This window comes from Neopelma chrysocephalum, unplaced genomic scaffold (assembly GCF_003984885.1).
Source record: "Neopelma chrysocephalum unplaced genomic scaffold, ASM398488v2 Primary Assembly neopelma1_101, whole genome shotgun sequence".
NCBI classification, from domain to species: domain Eukaryota; kingdom Metazoa; phylum Chordata; class Aves; order Passeriformes; family Pipridae; genus Neopelma; species Neopelma chrysocephalum.
The window spans coordinates 1,242,306-1,261,893 of NW_020897764.1; the positions used below are offsets into that span (position 1 = coordinate 1,242,306).

The 19,588-nt window shown below is 45.3% G+C and overlaps 1 protein-coding gene across 4 annotated transcripts in view; it reads left to right on the forward strand.

The window, feature by feature from the left end:
- SEC22C (SEC22 homolog C, vesicle trafficking protein) overlaps nucleotides 1–8,640 on the forward strand; it is a 22,445-nt gene extending 13,805 nt beyond the window's left edge. For all 4 annotated transcript variants that reach the window (XM_027695486.1, XM_027695489.1, XM_027695487.1 and 1 more), the window contains exons 6-8: nucleotides 2,967–3,085; nucleotides 3,684–3,749; nucleotides 5,005–8,640. In XM_027695486.1, the coding sequence (XP_027551287.1) occupies nucleotides 2,967–3,085; nucleotides 3,684–3,749; nucleotides 5,005–5,205 (386 nt within the window). In that variant the 3' untranslated portion in view covers nucleotides 5,206–8,640. The remainder of the gene's footprint in view (nucleotides 1–2,966; nucleotides 3,086–3,683; nucleotides 3,750–5,004) is intronic.
- The last annotated feature ends 10,948 nt before the right edge of the window (nucleotides 8,641–19,588 follow it).

Genomic DNA, 19,588 nt, shown 5'->3' on the forward strand with positions numbered 1-19,588 from the left:
CCTAGTGCAGATAGATCAATCCATGGATTCCCTAGTGCAGATGGATTAATCCATGGATTCCCTAGTGCAGATAGATCAACCCGTGGATTCCCTAGTGCAGATGGATCAATCCTTGGATTCCCTTGTGCAGATAGATCAGTCCATGGATGATCAGAACATCCCTCTCCTCACATGGCTGTAACTGGCTCCTGGATTCTTTGGAGCCGTGTGAGCTCATCCCTTGGCTCTTCAGTTTAGTGTGAAAAGGGATGGAGAAGTCAGGGCAGTTTTGTCCTTGTTAGTATTTATGAGAACAAGAGCTTTTTCTTCTCTTTTATTTCCATTCTTCTGTTGGTTCCTTGCTGTGTTCACTAAACCCAGCCCAACTCCTGCTAGAAAAGCCCTTACACTGATCCACACCTGGCACAGCTGATGGTGCCCTGGGGGACACAGGTACAGCAGAAATGTGAAGTCTGAGTAGCTTTCTGTGAAGAGGGAAGAGTTTTCTCTTCAGAACTGGCTCTGGGAAGCAGAACAACTTGTGCAATTTGGCCAGTGAACGTGCTGGGAAATTATGCAGCTCGTCTTGATGAACGTTCCTAATGTTTTGTAGGCACACAGGGAGTCCTTCAGAGTCCTTTTTAAGGTGTTTTTTGAAGCTGTCTCACATCTCTTGTCTTTTGTGTGCTTGTATTTCATTCTAAACTGTTTGAGTCCGATTTAATTTCTCACTCCTGTTGCTCCTTATCCAGAGCTTTGAGTGAGTGACTCACTGCCAGCCCCTTGTGCTGTGCCTTGAGGAGGCAGCACAGTGTTGGTGTTTTATGGGCAGAGGCCTCTGCTCACAAAATCTTTTATGGGCAGAGGTTTCAGTTTCTTCCTTGTGTGAGGGTGTTTTCACAGGGCTGTTCTGTGCATGTTCAAACCTGCAGGTGCATTTTGCCTGGGTGCTCCATAACCCACACTTCCCAAACGTTTCTGTGTGGATCTGGTGCCCTGAAATGCACAACTTCTGCACTTGAAGAGTCAAATCAGTTTGAAACCCAGTTAAAATTTATCTGTGCTTGTGCAAAATTGTGCTGTCTTGGACTAAGTGCTTGTACTCTCCTGTTCCCTTATTTAATTTAATAAGCCATTCTAATATGAAATTCTCTTTAAATTATGATTGAATGCACACAAGGAAGTGTGATAATTTTTCCCTTAACAGGACCAATCTCCCTTTTCTGTGCAGTTTCAGTTTGTGAATTAAACCTCAGAATTTAATGGCAGAAATAAATCTCCCCAATTTCAAGATCAGTTCTCACAGAATCCAAACTCTGAACCCTGGATATTTTAATCTCCCCTGCATCTGTGACAGCAATTCTTTTTATCCTCCTGGACTAAGGAAACTGTAACTTTTACATAATATTCCATGCTGCAGAAGGAATATATGGAGACCTGCATTGTTCTTCCCTGGGGTCTGGGAGCTCTTGACACGTGTAGTTTGCAGGATCCTGTTCAATGAATGACACCTGTGCTTGACAATTCTGATTTGTTTGAGAGACATTTTGTGCCTCTGAAGTAAATCTTAGAATCTGAAGAAAAGAAAGAATCTTTATTTGGAAATTTCTGTGTGAGAGAGAGAGCTGTAACATGATTTAATTGATCAAAAATAGCAGGAAACTGAATTCTGGGGTCAGTGAGTGAACAAAGATGCTGCCACAGCTTCTGTTCAGGGCCCTGTTTGGGCCTTAAATGTCACTGTCTGCAAAAAAAAAACCCCAAATTGCCTTTGATGACAGAGTTACACCACTCTGACTATAATATACAGCAATGCTCCATAAAGTGACACATATCAAATGGGATTAATGCAGTTGCTTTGGAGCTGAAATTGTGGATGTGTGAGTGTGTGCCAGACAAATTAATTACAGAGACCCTTAGGAAAGATGCTTTACATCCCTCTGTTAATTTGGCAGCGAATGTTTTTTACATCCCTCTCTCAAAATCTCTTGAAGGAGAAGACACTAAAATGAAGCCAGAGTTTATTTTTAATAAATAAAAAATATCCAGGGTCTGGATACACCTGGACAGGAGGCAGAAGGTCCTGAGAGCTGAGAAGGTTTCTTGAGGGCTCATTCATTCCCTCCTGTGTCTTGTGGTGCAGGAGAGGATTTGAATTTGGTATCTGAGCTGCAAACTCCCCTTTTTTTATTAAGCTGGCAGTGTCCTACTTGTGGTGACCCAAAGGCAGGGATGAAATGTGGGGGAGTATCCAGGTGTGGAATCTGTTGTTGGGCAAGCGAGGGAAAACCGTAGGTGGGCTTTGGGACAGCCCTGGATTAGAGGCAGCAGATTCCCAAGTTAAACACACACTTATAATAATTGCTTTGACCTTAATTAGGTGTCTTATCAATGGGATTATCCTGAAGAAATGGTGTTAGGGAGCGTGGGTGTTAAGCAGCAGTGGAGAAGGTGAGAAAGGAAGGAGGCAGATAATTCCCTACCTGTGAAATGTGGGCAGCCTGAGCCCTCAGAAAGAAATACATAATTACTGGTTAAGGAAGAGATGAATTGCTGTCTTGCTGTTATGGGTGTCAGGAATCCAAGCCCTTTCCCAGACCTTTGGGTGCTGAAAGGCTTTTCTGCTGACCTGTGAGGAGTGCTAAACATGCTAATCTGCTATAATAAACACTTGAAAAATATTCTCTGTGCACCATAATGCAAGACATTGATGCCAAATGGGTCAAGAAAAATTCTATTCTTGATCTGTTTAAAAAATACTCCAGAGCTCTTGCTGATTTCTAGGTGTCTGAAGAACAGAACAGTGTAATACAAGAGCAAAAAATGGTTTTTCTGTTCATAATTAGTCTCCTCTGGAGCAAGCACGAAAGGTTTTGAAAATGTTTAGAACCCACAAAACCGAATTTGGGTTGTTTTCTGTTAAAAGATTCAGAGCAATAGTGCAAATTTTCACTGATACCTGGTTTTCTTTTTTTTTTTTTTTTCAGTCCCCACTTACAGAATGCAGCCTGTGACCCCCCTGGGGATCCTGTCACTTGTCCTGAACATCATGTGTGGAGCTCTGAACCTCATCCGGGGAGTTCACCTGGCAGAATATTCATTTCAGGTACCTCTGATGGCACTGAATCCTGGGAATGAGCCAAAGGGAGACAATTCCTTGGGTAACCATGTTGAGGGTGGCTGTTCTGCTCCTTAGCAGAGCACAAACCTTTCCACAAGAAGTGTTTTGTTTCTCCAGGGAATGTACAACAGGTTACTCACCTGCTGGACCTGCTGTATTTTGTTGCATATCACATTTTGCCTTTTATTCTGGTTAAAATTTGTAGAAATATTTTACTCTTGCCAACCTGGCTGGATATTTTTTTTCCCCCTCTCTGTTCTTATATTTTAATTTTAGACCCTTCTCTGTAATTTTTTTTTTGTTGTTTTTAAACGAACACAAAAGTGCAAACAACATTTTAAAAGCAAAAGTGTCCTGGTTGTGTGCTGACACAGTTTTATTTAGCAGGAACTGTCACATAAGCCTCAGTTCTTGGTGTCTTGTTCAATGATATTGATCTTGGTGTTTAACACTGTTACAGTCAATCAGCATAAACTAAGATGAGAGGTACTTGACTATTTTTATAGTGTTCTCAAATATCAAGCAGCACTTGCTAAAAACTGTGCCTGACGTAGTTGTTTGTCACTTCTTTTAATCCCAACAGGAGGACCATGAAGGAATTGGGAATGTGATAGCTTTTTTTGTACCTTTTCTAGCCTGTGTTTTTCAGGTATGTTCACTGTAAATAAGATTCTTTCTGATTATTTTGATATTCTTATAAGACAGACTGATTTTCGGCTAAGCAGAGGTTTTTAATATCCTACCTGAATGATTCCAGTGGAACCACTGGAAATACAGTTAAATATGGCACAAATTTATGGCACAAAATTACAGCCAAAATGGCATAAATACAGTTAAAGGCACAATTTGACCCTTGGCAAATTGCAGTTGAGTGGGATAAATAAATACTCTCCCAAAGGTGATTCTTTCCCAAAGGGATGAATGTCTTTCTGTCAGTGCCAGACTTAGTGATGGGCTTTTGTAGCCCACCTCGAAGGGCTAAGCAAATCTTAGCAACATTATTAAAAATGTTTTAATTTACAAGAAAAATTACAATTAATTCTGGTGGCAAATGCAGTCCTTGACTTCCTCCGACTTTTCTTTTCCCTAAGGGGTTATTTTTGCTGACTTTCTTATGCAGAAGTGTTTGAGGAAAATACAATGTGCTCCAAATGGGTTTTTCTTGAGAAATTCCTTAAATTCCTAAAGCAGTGCTGCACCACCTTTAACTTAAGGGCAATATGTTGTTGGAAAATCTTCAATTTTTAGCCTGTCATCACAGGAAGCTGCAGCAGTTGGGTTACTGGGAATAACATAATGCCTGCAGCGTGTTCATTCCCATGTGCTGTAGCATTTGAATGATGGTTTGAGGACCACTCTCTGCAGGCTTCTATTTATTTATGGTGTTTAAAACTTGCAGAGGGGTTATTTATTGTATTATTCAGTGTCTTTCAGCCTTCTCACACCTCTGCTCAGGGCAGAGCTTTAAGGTGAATATATTAGTTTAGATCTAAAATTCTTGATGCAAGTGGCTTTTCACAAAGAAAGGCTCTGCCCTGCTTTTTTTCCCAGTCAGTACCTGGAGCCAGGGAAGCTCCATAAAGGAATGTTGCCTCTCATCCTTTTGATTTACAGCAGGCATCTTCCCAAAATGCCTGGGCACAAATTGCAGTGGTCTCTGCCTGTGGCACCAGCACAGTTGGAAACTGTGACCTGAAGTGAGAAAAGGCTGAGCTGCTCCTGCCTGAGTTAAAAAAAGGGACTCTTCTGTCAGCACTTGGAGCTTTTAGTTTGCTCCTAAAAGGGTTGTTGCTCTTCACACGTTCTCAGCAAGTGGGTTCCACCTGTCCCAAGCAGCAATTCCCGCTGTATCCCTGGATTTATGTGGTTCAACCCTGACACTGCCTCTCTGCTCCTTTTTGCAGTGTTACCTGTACCTCTTCTACAGCTCTGGGAGGAAGGTGAAGACATTTGTGCTCCTTTTCTGTGTCTGTTTTTGCAACATCCACCTCTATGGATTAAGGAACCTCTGGCAAATCGCCTTCCACATGGGAGTGGCATCCCTTTCCTCCTACCAGATCCTGACGAGGCAACTCCTGGAGAAACAGCCTGACTGTGGTGTATGAAAAAGCACTTGGGGTTTGCTACTCTTATTTTTTACAACTGGTTGGTTCTTCTTTTTGTATTCACCTGGCCAAAAAATAGCTCGGGGTATTTTTAAGAGACTTGTCACAATGGCTGTTGCAAAGGAGAGGGTAGTTCCAAGCAACTTGAAATAAGTAGGATGCTGGAATCATGTCCAACACCCAGTGAGTAAGGAGTGGAGCTGGGTTTAATGTGATGGTGCACGGGACATCTTGCCAGGTGGCATCAACAGATGGAGGTTCTTAACCATCAACAGGCTTTTTACACCTTGACTTACACCATCCACACAGCATTTTGCCATTTGTCTTTCTGGCTTTGTGACAGTTTGGCAGGTCAGTGTCTTGCCCTGCTTCTGAAAATGCCAAAACTGTGTGGCAAAATGAAGATCAAAGCGACGGGGAACGTTTTTGTCTCTGGAGTTTGTGGAGGGTTAAAGATTCTTGGTGAATGTTAGTGAAGGAGTTGTTTGCTGCAATTAGGTGAGTTCACAATCGGTGGGAAAAGTGGTCAGGGAGAGTTTCAGGGTGATTTGTCTGGGTTTTGAAGGGCAGGAAAAGGCTGTGGCTCTTTTAAAAACCATAAAGGCTATAAATATCTCCTGGCTAAACTGCACATTGTAGTTAAGTGTGTGCTCAGTGGTTAATTGCAACAGTGCTTGGGCAGCATAAAATAAACCAAGTGAGTGATCTCTCAGCTCAAGTGGCCTTTGTTTCCTTAGTTAAGGTCACTTTTAGTACAAGGGCAATTCCATGTTTGCTTGGTCTGTATGGATAAATAAATCTTCCAAGCCTGCTTGTGCCAGGCCATTGACTCCTTCACCTTTTATAAAAGAAATTATATGTGGCTGGTGAGTAAAAACCCATTTCCAGGGTTGGAAAGCAAGAGCAGGTTCTCTTCATTCTGTAGAACACCTTCAGTTAATGGTGTAGAGTTCTTACACTCAGATGAATTCCTGAGTGTACAGTTTGGAATATATGTAGGACTGCAGAGCTGGAATTCTTCGCCTCTGCTGCACTGGCTGTGCTGGGATGTCATATATCCAGGTGCAGCAGGGCATTTTAGAACATAGATGAATAATTTAGGGCTGTCTGTTAAAAAAAAATGCCCAGCATTTTGATGCAGCAGGGTTGTGGGGATTCCAGCTGAGATGTAGAGAACTGTAGGTGTGTTATTGTGGAGTTATGGTCCTAAAATTTCCTTTTATTTTTGTTCTTGAGAATTTTTATTTGTTTTTTTTTCTTTCTTTCTGGTCGCCCCGTTTCATTCACCAAAGATTTCTTTTCCTCTCACATCATCTCTACCTCTGGTTGCAAAGAGATTAATTAACGTGCAGCCAAGTTGTGGTTTTTTTGCAGAAACACTTAAAAAAATTACTTTCTTGTGTCTCAGTGAATTTTCCTGAAATCTCAGGACGCAAACACGAGTATCAGTGGAGGATCAGACCAGAAATTTGTGGTGCTGTACTTTGGAAGCACTTCTGGATGCAGCTGATTCCAACAACAGCAGGGATAGGCTGCCCATTACAGCCTGACCAGTTTCTAGGACATCAAGGGACTTAATTCCAGAGCTTTTTCCAGTAGGAAAATGTAGATATTTCTTTTTCATTGCACTTACTGTAACACTAACATCATAAAAGCCTCTAAATGTGAGGAATAGTCTGGTAGGAATGATGGAGGGATAGAATACAGCTGGAGCTGTGTGCCATGAGGGAATTCCCTTGTGTTATCAGGGAATGGATTAAAGTTGTTTGTCTGTCATTATCCCAGTTCTCTTTGAGTGGAAAAGTGAAGCCAGAACTCAACCACTGTCCTGAAGACACCCAGGTGACCCCACGGATGTGAGGAGTTATAATTTATATACTGCTATAATTTTTCATGCTGGTCAGTCCCAGTTTTCCTTGGGAAGGTTCTTTTGGAGACCTCATGGGAACTAAGCCACGAGTTTGGATCACAAGTTTAAAAAAAAGAGAAAAGCTGAAAAAAATAACACCCCAAAAATCTGATACTGGAAATGTAACACTTAAAAGGATACTGGATCTGATTGTATTTTCTAGGAGCATAAACTGGGTGTCAATCCACTGGGTTATCATGGGGAATCATCCTGTGGGGAAAGGATGGAGGATTTTATACTACAGACGGACAAAACTTTGGGCAAAGGACTTTAGTGACATGACCCAACTCCCTGCTCCTGCCTTTTTAGCCTAAATCTGGCTAAATAATCCAAAAGAGCTTTCCTGTTCCTTGGCTAAAGCCAGGCTGCTCCAGCTTAAGGCACACAGAGCATTCACAGCTGGGGCATTCCTCATCCTTGGACTAAGCTGGCTGGAAGAAGCTGTAACATTCCCAATGCTTCCCAAGCATCCAGCTGTTTGCTGTGTCACAAAACAAATCCCTGTGCCAGGTGATGTGACCCACAGTGGTACAACAAGGTGTCTGGTTGATTTATGCAATTAACATAAAGTGGATAAAGGTTAAATTCAGCTTTCGTTTAATTTTTTTTTTCCTTAAAATGTTTCAGTAAAATCAACCCAAACCCGTTGGTTCAGTTCTGCCTTTGCCTAAACTGATATTTTTTTGCTTTGTGGATTAATTGGAGGATGTGACTGGATCTTTGTAATCTTTAGATCTTTCCTACTCAGTGACCAAAGCTCTCCTTTGCTGTGAGTCTTAATCCCTTTGCAACCTTTTTTTTTCCCCTCTCTGTAATATGTGTAAACCATATTAAGGAATCTCCATGGATTAGTCTGTGTGCACTAACACTGTGCACTTTGTAGCTTTGGATTGGGATTCCAGGATGAGGCAGAGCCCTCGTAGTTGGCCCTATTTTTATTTTTAATGTTGGTATTTAGAGTGGCTCCCACATCCACGTGGTATTTATACAGATAAACATCTTCTCCTGGTGGAGCAGCAAGAGGAATAGAACAGTTTACATGGATCTCAGTGCTTTAAGATTTAATAAAAAGGAATGACTTGCAGTTTGAGTACATGAGATCTGACTCACAACGTGGGATTATTCCTGTATTGAATCAAATCCCCGGGGAGGAATCCATCCCTTTTTGTTCCACTTTAAACTGTTTAATGTAGTTTGAATTGCATCTCCTTAATTCTGTCAGTTTGCAAGATAAGTCTGCTGGAAACTCTTTTCCTCACCCAGCAGCTCAGCACAAGAAAATTGGCAAAGAATAAACTCCAATAATTTCCAGATTTTCAGTGCTTAGTCACTTTATGAAGCTGATCATTTTCTGTGGTTTTTTTTTTTCCTCCTTTCTCCCAAAAACCTGTTGAGTTTGTAGAAGGTGGGCTGGTACCTTTTTAGACATTTTTGCACTGTATTAATAATTGAACCTGTGTAAATGTGTATAAAATCATTTTGCATGTATATATGTACATATATCTAATAAATGGCTTTTTTTCTAATGGTTGTCTTCATTTAGAGTTTTGAATGAACCGATTCTATCAAAAACAAGTTGATCAGCTTTTCATTTTTGGAGGCACCTTTACTGTTCTGTGTGGCATCAGTTGAACTACATAAATACATTTACAGAAACTTTGTTATCCAAGCAAGAGATTGCAGCAGGCTGTGATATAATATTTTTATAGCTTTAACAATCTTGCTCTTTAATTTCAGAGTCTGTTACAGGGGCTTTTCCTGCAAAACTTGTATTTTGAATTGTTGAAGTGTGTGAAATAAGATATAACACAGTCCCATAGGTCCTTTTCCAACTTCCTGGAAGTGAGTTATTGGGATGTGGCAGTTTGCTGTTGGAATTTTAGCCTGGTCTCTGCATGGAAATAGGCCAGTCTGTCCCTGCTCAGAGCTCGTGGGCTTTTTTTTTGGCCATTTTCAGCCACCTTTCAGCCCTGAAGACACCAATCCATGTGACAGAAAATCCAGCTTTCCCACCACTGGGATGTTGTGGGTTCAGGTGTGCTTTGGGAAGGGTGCTTTGTGGGACAGGACTCAGAGGACCCTGCTGGATCAGGAACCAGAATAATCAGAATGAGGTAAAAATCAAAGAGCTGGAAGAAATCAGGCTCGTGGAATTAGTGGATTTGTCCCATTTTTCCGCTCCCTGGTTCACCACGGGAATGACACCTTCAAAGTAAAAGAGAGTGGGTTTAGATCAGATGTCAGGACGAAATTCTTCCTTGTGAGGGTGGGGAGGCCCTGGCACAGGTTGCCCAGAGAAGCTGTGGCTGCCCCATCCCTGGAAGTGTCCAAGGCCAGGTTGGATGGGGCTTGGAGTAACCTGGGCTAGTGGAAGGTGTCCCTGCCCATGGCAGGGGGTGGAACTGGATGATCTTTGAGGTCCCTTCCAACCCAAACCATTCTGGGATTCTGGGATCTGTAGCAAAAGCAAAACATGATGCTCAGAGAGAGGGAGAAGCCCCTGGAATGGGGGGAGAGGTAACAGGGGAGGGAGGAGGGAGCCTCGTTCTTCAGGACTGCTTTGCCCTTTGAAATCGAGGTGTTATTTTTGTTCTGTAAATAAATGATTGCTCAAAGCGTGTTTCTTCTCCAGCTGCCAATAGAGAAGAACAGCAGCCTCTCCCTTTTCTTCTAAGGTGAGGGGAGGAAGCAATTATAACTCCCTTTCTCTTTTGAAGATGCTGATAAAAGGAGGTGGGAGGATCAGGGGGGGCCCTGTGCCGAAAGAGAAACAACTCCTCAGGTGATAGAAGTACATGTTTTTATTTTGAGCAAAGTAACTCCGCTTCTGCTGTGTGCTGGCTTTCAGATGTGACCCAGTTGCATGTAAAAACTGTTCTGCTGGAGAGGGGAAGGAAACCTTGGCCACAAAAACAGGGCCAGGCAGGAGGTGGGGGCGTCACTCTAAAGAGGGATTTGCTTTAAAAACCATTGACCACTTCGCCTCAGTGGTGAGGTGCCTCTGCTGAGGATGGAGCTTGGAGGGCTCAGAGGCTTCATTCCACCCCTTTTGGCTTTCACAGGCACCTCCTGCTCGCCTGCAAATAAATTCTCTCCCCAAGGTTTGACCTTTTGGAGAGGGTTTTGGAGAGCAGCAGCGTCGCACCAGCAGGAGATGAAGGTGTGTTTGCGCTCCCCGGGGCAGGTGTGGAAATGAATCCTCTTCGCCTCAGCCTTTCTTTTCAATAAGGGCTTAACAAAGTGGTATTTTTAAATTGCACCATTTGCTGGGCACTGTAAAGTGTTCTGGCAGAAATGAGGGCCTTGGAGCGGGAGGGAGCAGCACCTGCTGTGTTTTGCCATGCTGCAAATGTAATATCAGGGCCCCAGAGTAAAATTAACCCCCCTGTGAGGAAAGTTAACTCTACCCCAGCCAAAACCAGCACACCCCGTGTTCATCAGGGCCTTCTGGGAGGGCTGTTCATGGAGAGGAGCTGTTAAACTCTGGGATTGGATATATATTTTTATATATATACGTATTTTTTAATATATATATTTGTATATTTTTATATAGATATATTTTTAATACATATATTTATATATTTTTATATAGATATATTTTTAAATACATATATTTATATATTTTTATATAGATATATTTTAAAATATAGATATTTATATATTTATATAGATATATTTTAAAATATATGTATTTTTATATATTTATATATATTTAAAAACATAGATATTTATACATTTATATATATATATTTTAATATATATTTTTATATACAATGACTCACCAAGTCACTGGCACAGGTTGCCCAGAGAAGCTGTGGCTGCCCCATCCCTGGAAGTGTCCAAGGCCAGGTTGGAGCAACTGGCCTAGTGGAAGGTGTCCCTGGCCATGGCAGGGGTGTGGAATGAGATGATCTTTAAGGTCCCTTCCAACCCAAACCATTCTGATTCCCTTGATCCGTTTTTTCTAGCCCTAGGAAGGCTGATCCAGGCTGCTTGGAAGAACTGTTTTAAAAGGAATTAAATGGCAACACAAAACAAAGAGCCCTAAAAAGTCTTTGCTTTCTGTTCCCATTTAAAGTACAAAATAAGCAAAATGCAGAAGGCCTTAAAATTCCCTTTGGTGGAATAAATGTCATTTGATATGAGCACGGTAAGAAAGAGTTGAAATTGTGACCATTAAAACGTAAAGCGCCACTCAGTCCAGTAGGGAGGGTTGGCATTTATTGTTTCATTGTGCAAAGGAGGACATTCACATCCCAAATCCCTTGTTTCGTGGGCTCTTGTAGGGAAATACTAAAGAGCAACTGGGTGGGAAGTTCAGCCCCGAATTCCATCAGTGCCCATTGGAATGCACGGGGCAAAACAAACATGAGGCCTCCTCCTGGGAGGTGCCACCTCCTCCTGCTGTGGTGGCCTTGGGTGAGAGCAAAGGGCACAGACCTGGCAGGATTGACCCCAAAATACTCATATTTACCTGCTGGGTGAGGCAAAAAACCCCCCATCAAGCTGCACTGAAGGTGCTGAATAAACCTGTGCAGGTCACATCAGGCTTTCAGGAGCAGAGCCCCCTGTGTTTGAGGGGGTCCAGGGTGCCCTAAATTACATGCTTGGAAGATGTGACAGCACAACCACAGCTGCTGAGTGTGGCTCTGGGTGGCAGGGATTGCAGTGATGATCCCTCATCCCGGGATTTGCTGTTTCCCTGCGTTAGGAATGACCTGAATGTGTGTACAGGGATCACCTTCCCCAGGTAACAAGTGACAGGAGGAGAGGAAATGGCCTCGAGTTGCACCAGGTTCCCCCTCAGCCAGGGGTTAAGATTAGATTTTAGGCACAATTTCTTTTACTGAAAGGGTGGTCAGGCACTGGGACAGGCTGCCCAGGGAAGCAGGGGAGTCACAATCCCTGGAAGTGCTCAAAAAACACGTGGATGTGGCACTTATGGGGAGGTGTTGCTGAGTTGACAGTTGGACTCGAAGATCTTAAAGGTCTTTTCCAACCCCAACAATTCCATGATTCTGTGGCATCAGGCATCCCTGCATGACAAGGCAGAAGTGGGGCAGGTCTGCTCTGAGCATCCCCAGGGACTGGGACATCCTTCCAGAAGATGGATCCTCTTCCAGGGTCCCTGGACACAGGTCTCATTTAGGGCTAGAGAGACATTCAGGTGACACAGAGCAGGAACTCTGATGTCTGAGGCATCTCAGAGCTGGCAGTGTGGTCAGGCTGGGCTGCTGGTTTGGGCTCAGAAGCCAAAATTCCCGTGGTGTATCATGGAATCATTAGGGTTGGAAAAGCCCTCCAAGATCACCAAATCCAACCATTAACCCAGCAACTGCCAGGTCCACAGCTAAACCATGTCCCCAAGTGCCACATCTACACGTTTTTTGGACACTTCCAGGGGCAGTGTCCCATGTTGGTCCTTCTGCTGTGTCTTGCCCATGTGTACCAAAGTCACAATGTCATTTTGCTCCTCTTTGAAGCTTCTTCCTGCCTTGTCCTGCAGCTGCTGGGGCTGGAGGGGGCAGGTGAGAAGCAGCAGCACTTGGCGCTCTCAAGGTCAATACACTGAACCAAGCAGGGGGAAAACCTTGCTCCCAACATTCCCAGGACTCAGGTGTCCCAGGATTTCCTGATTCCCCTCCAAGCATGAGGTACATAACACTTCCCTGGAGGTGTTCAAGGCTGGCTTGGACAGGGCTTGGAGCAACCAGGGATAGTGGAAGGTGTCCCTGCCCACGGCAGGGGTTGGAACTGGATGATCTTTAAGGTCCCTCCCAACTCAAACCATTCTGTGATTCTGTGATATCAAGGAGTACTTGGATTTAAAATAAAAAAATTTGATATCAAGGATTATTTTGGTTTGAAACAACGAATTTGAAACAGTCTCTTCAGCGTTACTTCTCGAGCTTCCTGCTTCTCCCTTTTCCAGGCACTGGGAGGCACCAGTGCACAAGCTAATGCTGTTCCCAGGCTGGGAGGGAAGCCAAGCAGCTGACTCAGCTACAGTTTTCCCGGTAGGTTTTGCCACAGGACTCCTGAAACAGAGATAAAACACCCTGGAGACTGTAGAAGGATCCCTTCAGGGCTGCAAATCCACTTACCCAGCGAGGCTGGAACCGATTTGTCAGGAGCAAAGTCACTGCAGCTCCTTTTTTTTTTTTTTTTTTTTTGTCTCCTCTTGTCTTTAAGGAACAAAGGATTGTTCTTTGTGCTAAATGTTGGTGCTCCTGGTCTAAGCTTTGTTCTCAGCCTGAGGGATTCAGGAAGGGACTGGAGGGTTCTGAGAGGAGAAACCAGCAGCTTAATTAGCAAGCAGACTGGAGGCTCCCATGCACACATTGCTGGCCCTTAATCCATCTGCAGTAACTGCTTGGAAAGTTAAGTCATGGAGAGGGATTTGAGGCAAAGCCTTGTTTCCAAAACTCTGCTGATAAATGGGTTGAGGGATGATGCTGCCCTTTACTGCCCAGAGGAGTGGGAGGATGGGAGTAGAGGACATTGTAGGGTCACTCCCAGGCAGGACCTGGGGTGTATCCCCTGAGCCAGCACTGGGCAGAGAGACTGGAGCTGTCAGAGGTCACCAGGCTGCTCCCAGTGACCAAAGCCTGAGAGATGCTTTGCTGGTGCTGGAAGGGACCTCTCAGGACCTCGTTAGTCCTTCCTCCTCCCCAGCAATGTGTGCTCTGGGATTAACTTGGTTTTATAACCACCACGTCTTCTCCTTGCCCTTTTGCTTTGCTGCCAGCAGTGTTGATTCCTGATTCCTGATTCCCTCCTCCACAGGGGCAGGGAACTTGGGTGGGTGTGAAGCAGAAACTGGACCTCCCTCACCCCAAGCCCACGTGTACCAGCACACTGGATGGAGAAACAGGAGGCAGGGAAGAGGAGGAGTAGGGATGCTTGGGACAGCCACACCACACCCTGGTCAGGGCTGCTCTGACCTCATCCTGATGCCTGAGTTCCTCAGGGCACATGAGGGAAGAGGTGACTCTGGGTGCTTCCTCCTGGAGAAACCTGTCCCTCGGCAGGAGGAGGTGGCACAGTGTGCCAAGGCCAGGTAAACAGGGTGGATTTTTCCCAGCTTAATCCCACAGCAAATTTTCTGCTGTTTAGGGGTGAAGAGGAGCTGCCTGGCTGGGGAGAGAGTTGTGTTGGCATCTATCAAAAGTTGCCTGCTTCTGGTATCCCTGTGTGATCAGGGAAAATGTTCTTTCCCAGCCAATATTTTACATTTTTTTTCAGCAGTTTCTTACCCTGTAGTGTTTTTAGGGTATTGTTTATTTATTTTTTTTAATCCCTTCCTGATGATTGCCTGGAAAGTGATGGGCTGTCATGCACCACCTCTTCACTGGCAGAGAGGGGGCAGATCTCAGATGGCAGCTGGTACCAGGTACCTTCCACCTGCACAGCTGCTTGTTAGAAAAATCCCAAATTCCCAGGTGTGCTCCTGCCCTGCATGGATTATAGAGGTTTACCTGGCTTGGAAGCCACCAGCCAGCCTGCTCTGAAAGGATCTTGGCCATAATTGGGGGTTGCTGGCTGGAAGTGAGGCAGCAGCAGAGACTCTGCTCCTGCCTGGATGAGGAGCAACCACTGAATCACAGGATGGTTCAAGTCGGAAGAGACCTTTTAAAGGTCACCAAGTGACCTTGAGCAATGAAGGTGCCTGAGTTCAAATTATTCCCTTTGGGAACAGCTGTGGGAGGGTCTCTGTGAGCCAGGAATATCAGCTGCACCACCCCACATCCTCTGCAGGGCTCAGACACAAGCAGAACCAAACTCCTGAGCTCTGGGACTGGTCAAGACCATTGTCCACAGAGATGCAGCTCCAACAGCTCCCAGTTGTTTGCTCACCCTGTTTAACCAGGAGCAATAAACCCCACAATGGCCAGTTGGTGTCTAAACAACAGCTCAGCTCTGGGACCACCACATCCCAAAGGCATTCCAGAGGCATGATTTCTGCTCACCTGGATAGGCACCTCCATCCTTTGGAGGAATGAGCCAGCTGAGAGGGCTGCCAAGAAAACCTTTCCTTTGCCACTGGTTAGAAACTGAATTCTTGACCATTTTAATCTGTTCTGCGTTGGTAGGTCTTGCTCTGCACCCCTAATTACTGCTTGGGAGCAGAGCCTGACCCTTCCCAGCTCTCCCCTCCTGTCAGGGAGTTGCAGAGCCAGAAGGTCCCCCCGAGCCTCCTTTTCTCCAGGCTGAGCCCCCCCAGCTCCCTCAGCTGCTCCTGCTGCTCCAGCCCCTTCCCCAGCTCCCTTCCCTTCCCTGGACATGCCCCAACCCCTCAATGTCTTGTCTGACATCTGACCCCTAATTAATTAGGATTGCACCTAAAATAGTCCAGCTCGGGTTTGCTAATCCAAAAGGAATGTGGAGGAACTGGAGAGGACCTGGTGAAAGGATGTAGTGATGGAGCAAAAGTCTGTGATCTGCCAGGAGAGTTCAGGGAGATGGGTTTGTTTTAGTCTGGAAAAGAGGCTGAGGGAAAATCTGATGGGAGCAGAAAGTGTGCATGGAGAACTCATTGGCTGGAAAACTGCTTGGCAGAAAAGGATCTGGGGGTGCTGATCAACAGCAGCTGAACACGAGCCCAGGTGGCCAAGAAGGCCAAGGGCACCTGGCTTGGATCACCACTAGTGTGGCCACAGGACCAGGGCAGTGACTGTCCCCTGTGCTGGGCACTGCTGAGGCCACACCTCAAATCCTGAGGCAGTTCTGGGCCCCTCAGACAAGACATTGAGGGGTTGGGGCATGTCCAGGGAAGGGAAGGGAGCTGGGGAAGGGGCTGAAGCAGCAGGAGCAGCTGAGGGAGCTGGGGGGGCTCAGCCTGGAGAAAAGGAGGCTCAGGGGGGACCTTCTGGCTCTGCAACTCCCTGACAGGAGGGGGGAGCCAGGGGGGTTTGGGCTCTGCTCCCAAGTAATTAGCAACAGGGTGAGAGGAAACAGCCTCAAATTGCGCCAGAGGAGGTTTAGATTGGTCATTAGAAAAAATGCCTTGCTCAAAAGGGTGGTCAGGCATTGGAACAGGCTGCCCAGGGAAGTGTTGGAATAACCATCCCCAGAAGGGTTCCAGAGGTGTGTGGACGTGGCACTTGGGGACATGGGTTAGGGGTGGACACAGTGCTGAGGTAACAGGTGGACTCGATGATCCCAGAGGTCTTTTCCAACCCTAACAATTCCCTGATTCTGTGATTGCAGCTTGGGAGGCTCAGGCTGGGCACCGGATAAAAACATGGCTGGGAGGAAAGGGAAGCTCTGGAGAGTGTCACACAGACTGGGGTCTCTCCATCCCCAGAGACTGTCACATCTTGGCTGGGCAAAGCCACAGCTGATGGGAACCAGTGTTGGTGTCAGCCCTGCCTTGAGCCAAAGGCTGGACTAGATGTCCCTTCCAACAACCATCTCTCTGATTTACTGTCCCTTCCAACCACATCTCTGTGATTTCATGAACCTGTGATTTAATGTCCCTTCCAACCAGCACCTCTGTGACTTTACAAGCCTGTGACACGCTGTGATTTAGGGCTCTGGATGCTGCTCAGCTACTTCACAACAGCCTTAAATTAACACGGTATTAAAATAAATCCCACCAACAACGCTAAATCAAGTTGATCTCCCTGCAGGTTCTCTCGCTCCAAATGGAACATTAACGTAATTTAGGAAGAGCAGGAAGGATTCACGGAGTACTTTGAGGATATTTTTATCGTTTCACACCCACAATGTCTGTCCTGTGGCTGTGAAATGCAGACCTTGCCACATGTTCCACAACCAGCCTTGTGGTGGGGAGGGAATTCACCTTCTGTTGGGATGGTGCTGACCTGCAGCACATCACATTTATGGCTTATGATGCCATCTGAGGGGATTGCTTGTCCTTTCAAGATCTTGTTCCCATTTGGAAGGTGACCTCAGAGCCTCAGAAGGAAATGAAGCAGCATAATTACACATAGGTTGTTATTTAAAGATGTCTCAGCTATTTAAAAAACCCGAAAAAACCTTTTTCCCCCCCACTTATCAGGATTCTGACTTAATGAACTTCTAAGTGACGTGTTTCTAACATGTCTCTGAGAGAGTTACAATAACCTGACACCACCAGTGCCTTCCCCAAGCAGGAATCAAATTTTGTTGTGGGTAGGACAAATGTGTTGTTGTTCCTGTGTCTGAAGGGAATTATTTTTTTCTGATGGTTGAGACACATCAGCCCCTAAAAAAGACCCAAAAATGCCTTTTACTGGAGACTTACATGACTATGTCTCCCCATCCCTGGAAGCATCCAAGGCCAGGTTGGACAGGGCTTGGAGCAACCTGGGCTAGTGGAAGGTGTCCCTGGCTATGACAGGGAGGGTTGGAACTGAATGATCATTAAGATCCCTTCCAATCCAAACCATTCTGGGATTCCATGATTCCACATGGGTGTGGAGTGGTACGACATGCAGCTGGGAGCACCGACCTCCCCTGGAGGCTCTCAGCCCTGCCTTCATTCCCACCCTTGGGAGATTCTACCCTCTGGATGACTTCCAGCCACTTCTAGGCATTAATTGTGGCAACAAGGCCACAGATGTCTTGACTGGAGGTGGCCTGTGTGGTGGGGATGATGTTGCCAAGGCTCAGTTTTATGGGAGTTTTGCCTTTTCGTGGAATCATGGAACGGTTTGGGTTGGAAGGGGTCTTAAAAATCACCTCATTCCAACCCCCTGCCATGGGCAGGGACACCTTCCACTAGCCCAGGTTGTTCCAAACCCCGCCCAACTTGACCTGGAACACTCCCAGGGATGGAGTGTCAACAGCTTGTGCTGAGTCCTTCTCACCTGCCACCACCAACCAACCACGTGGATCTTGATGTGTCTTCATGACAAAGGAGTTAAGTGAGTGAGACTGGGAGGGAAATTAGGTTTTAATTTGATCACCTCTGGTCATTGGAAAGCTCAGTGAGTTGTTTCTGGTGGCTGAGCTGATCTGATGTCGGGGGATGATGCTCATCACAGAGGGGACGGGCAAACACATGGTCACGACACCTCTTGTGTTGAATTTGGTCAGCCCACGGTTCTTTCTCATTCTTCCCTCTGATAAATATTTTACAATGTGCCAGGGCAAAGCACAGTGGTTTTGCTGGATATTTTAATCAGAAAAAAAATAAAAAAGAAAAAGAAAGATGTTTTATCCTGTAAACTGAATTTATTTGGTTGTTTCAGTCACAAACAGAAAAAATCCAAACTTTTTTTCTTGAAAAAAAAATATCAAAATGCTGCACTTTTAATTCAAACTGATATTTCACTGTCAGCCTCAATCTCAGTAAAAGTCAAAAAGGAAACATCCTGAAAATGAAATATTTTGTTCATCTCAAGACCATTTTTGTCCAGGAAAGCCTAGAAACAGCAACAGTGGGCTGTGATCAAAGAGTTTAATCACAATGAGATTTTAAAGGCGGGGGTATAACTGTTCTCAGCCCCTGCTTTGACAGTCTTGAGTAGTTAAAATTCAGTGTTCAGTTTTGTTGAGACCCCATTGCCTTTTAAGACTGACTTAAAAATTTAAATCCTTAATAAATTAATGATTGCAAATGGAGTCATCCATTGCTGCCTGGTCAAGTGCAAGGTGCCCAAATCCATCGATGTACTGAGGAATCACAGCCTTAAGTTGGTTAATTATGGGACCTGCTGCTGCTTTAGACACTCTTGGGTACATGGGCAAGGAAGGAAAAGGGCTTTGAGGGTATCTTTGACCCAGGTTAATTTGCAGCTCTTCCCCCTGGGTTGTGTCTCTCCATCCATCACCGCCTGGGAAGAAAATCAATCCTTTTTGTGGCAGTGAGGATATTCAATAATGCAAAAGGTCAGGGTGGAGGTGTCTTCAGTGAGGGATGGGCTGGGGCTTTGCCTTTTAAAACCTGCACATTCCTGTTTCATTTGGCAGAGCAGCAGCTGAGGCATCTCCTGGAAACCCACACACCTTCCTCAGCATGGTGTGAGGGTCAATAAACCTCTGGTGTGAGGGTCAGTAAACCTCTGGTGTGAGGGTCAGTAAACCTCTGGTGTGAGGGTCAATAAACCTCTGGTGTGAGGGTCAATAAACCTCTGGTGTGAGGGTCAATAAATCACTGGTGTGAGGACTCTCTCCCACTGGAATCCACTCTGTTTATCCACAGTCTTGACCAGGAGGGACTGATTGCCCAGGGAGGTTGTGGATTCCCCACCTCTGGAGGTGTTCAACACGTCTTGGAGCAACTTGGTCTAGTGGAAGGTGTCCCTTCCCTTGGCAGGGGGTTGGAACTGGATGGTTTTTAAGGTCCCTTTCAACCAAACCCATCCCAGGATTCCATGGTTTCCCAGCTCACAGAGTGCTGTTTGCTGTTTGCACTGGAACAGGTTGTGGTGTGATGGATTCAGGGATTTATGCACAACCAAAAGACCAAAGGCCTCTCCTGAGAGCAACTTAGGTGGTTGTGAAGGGCTCAGTTTAAAGGATCTC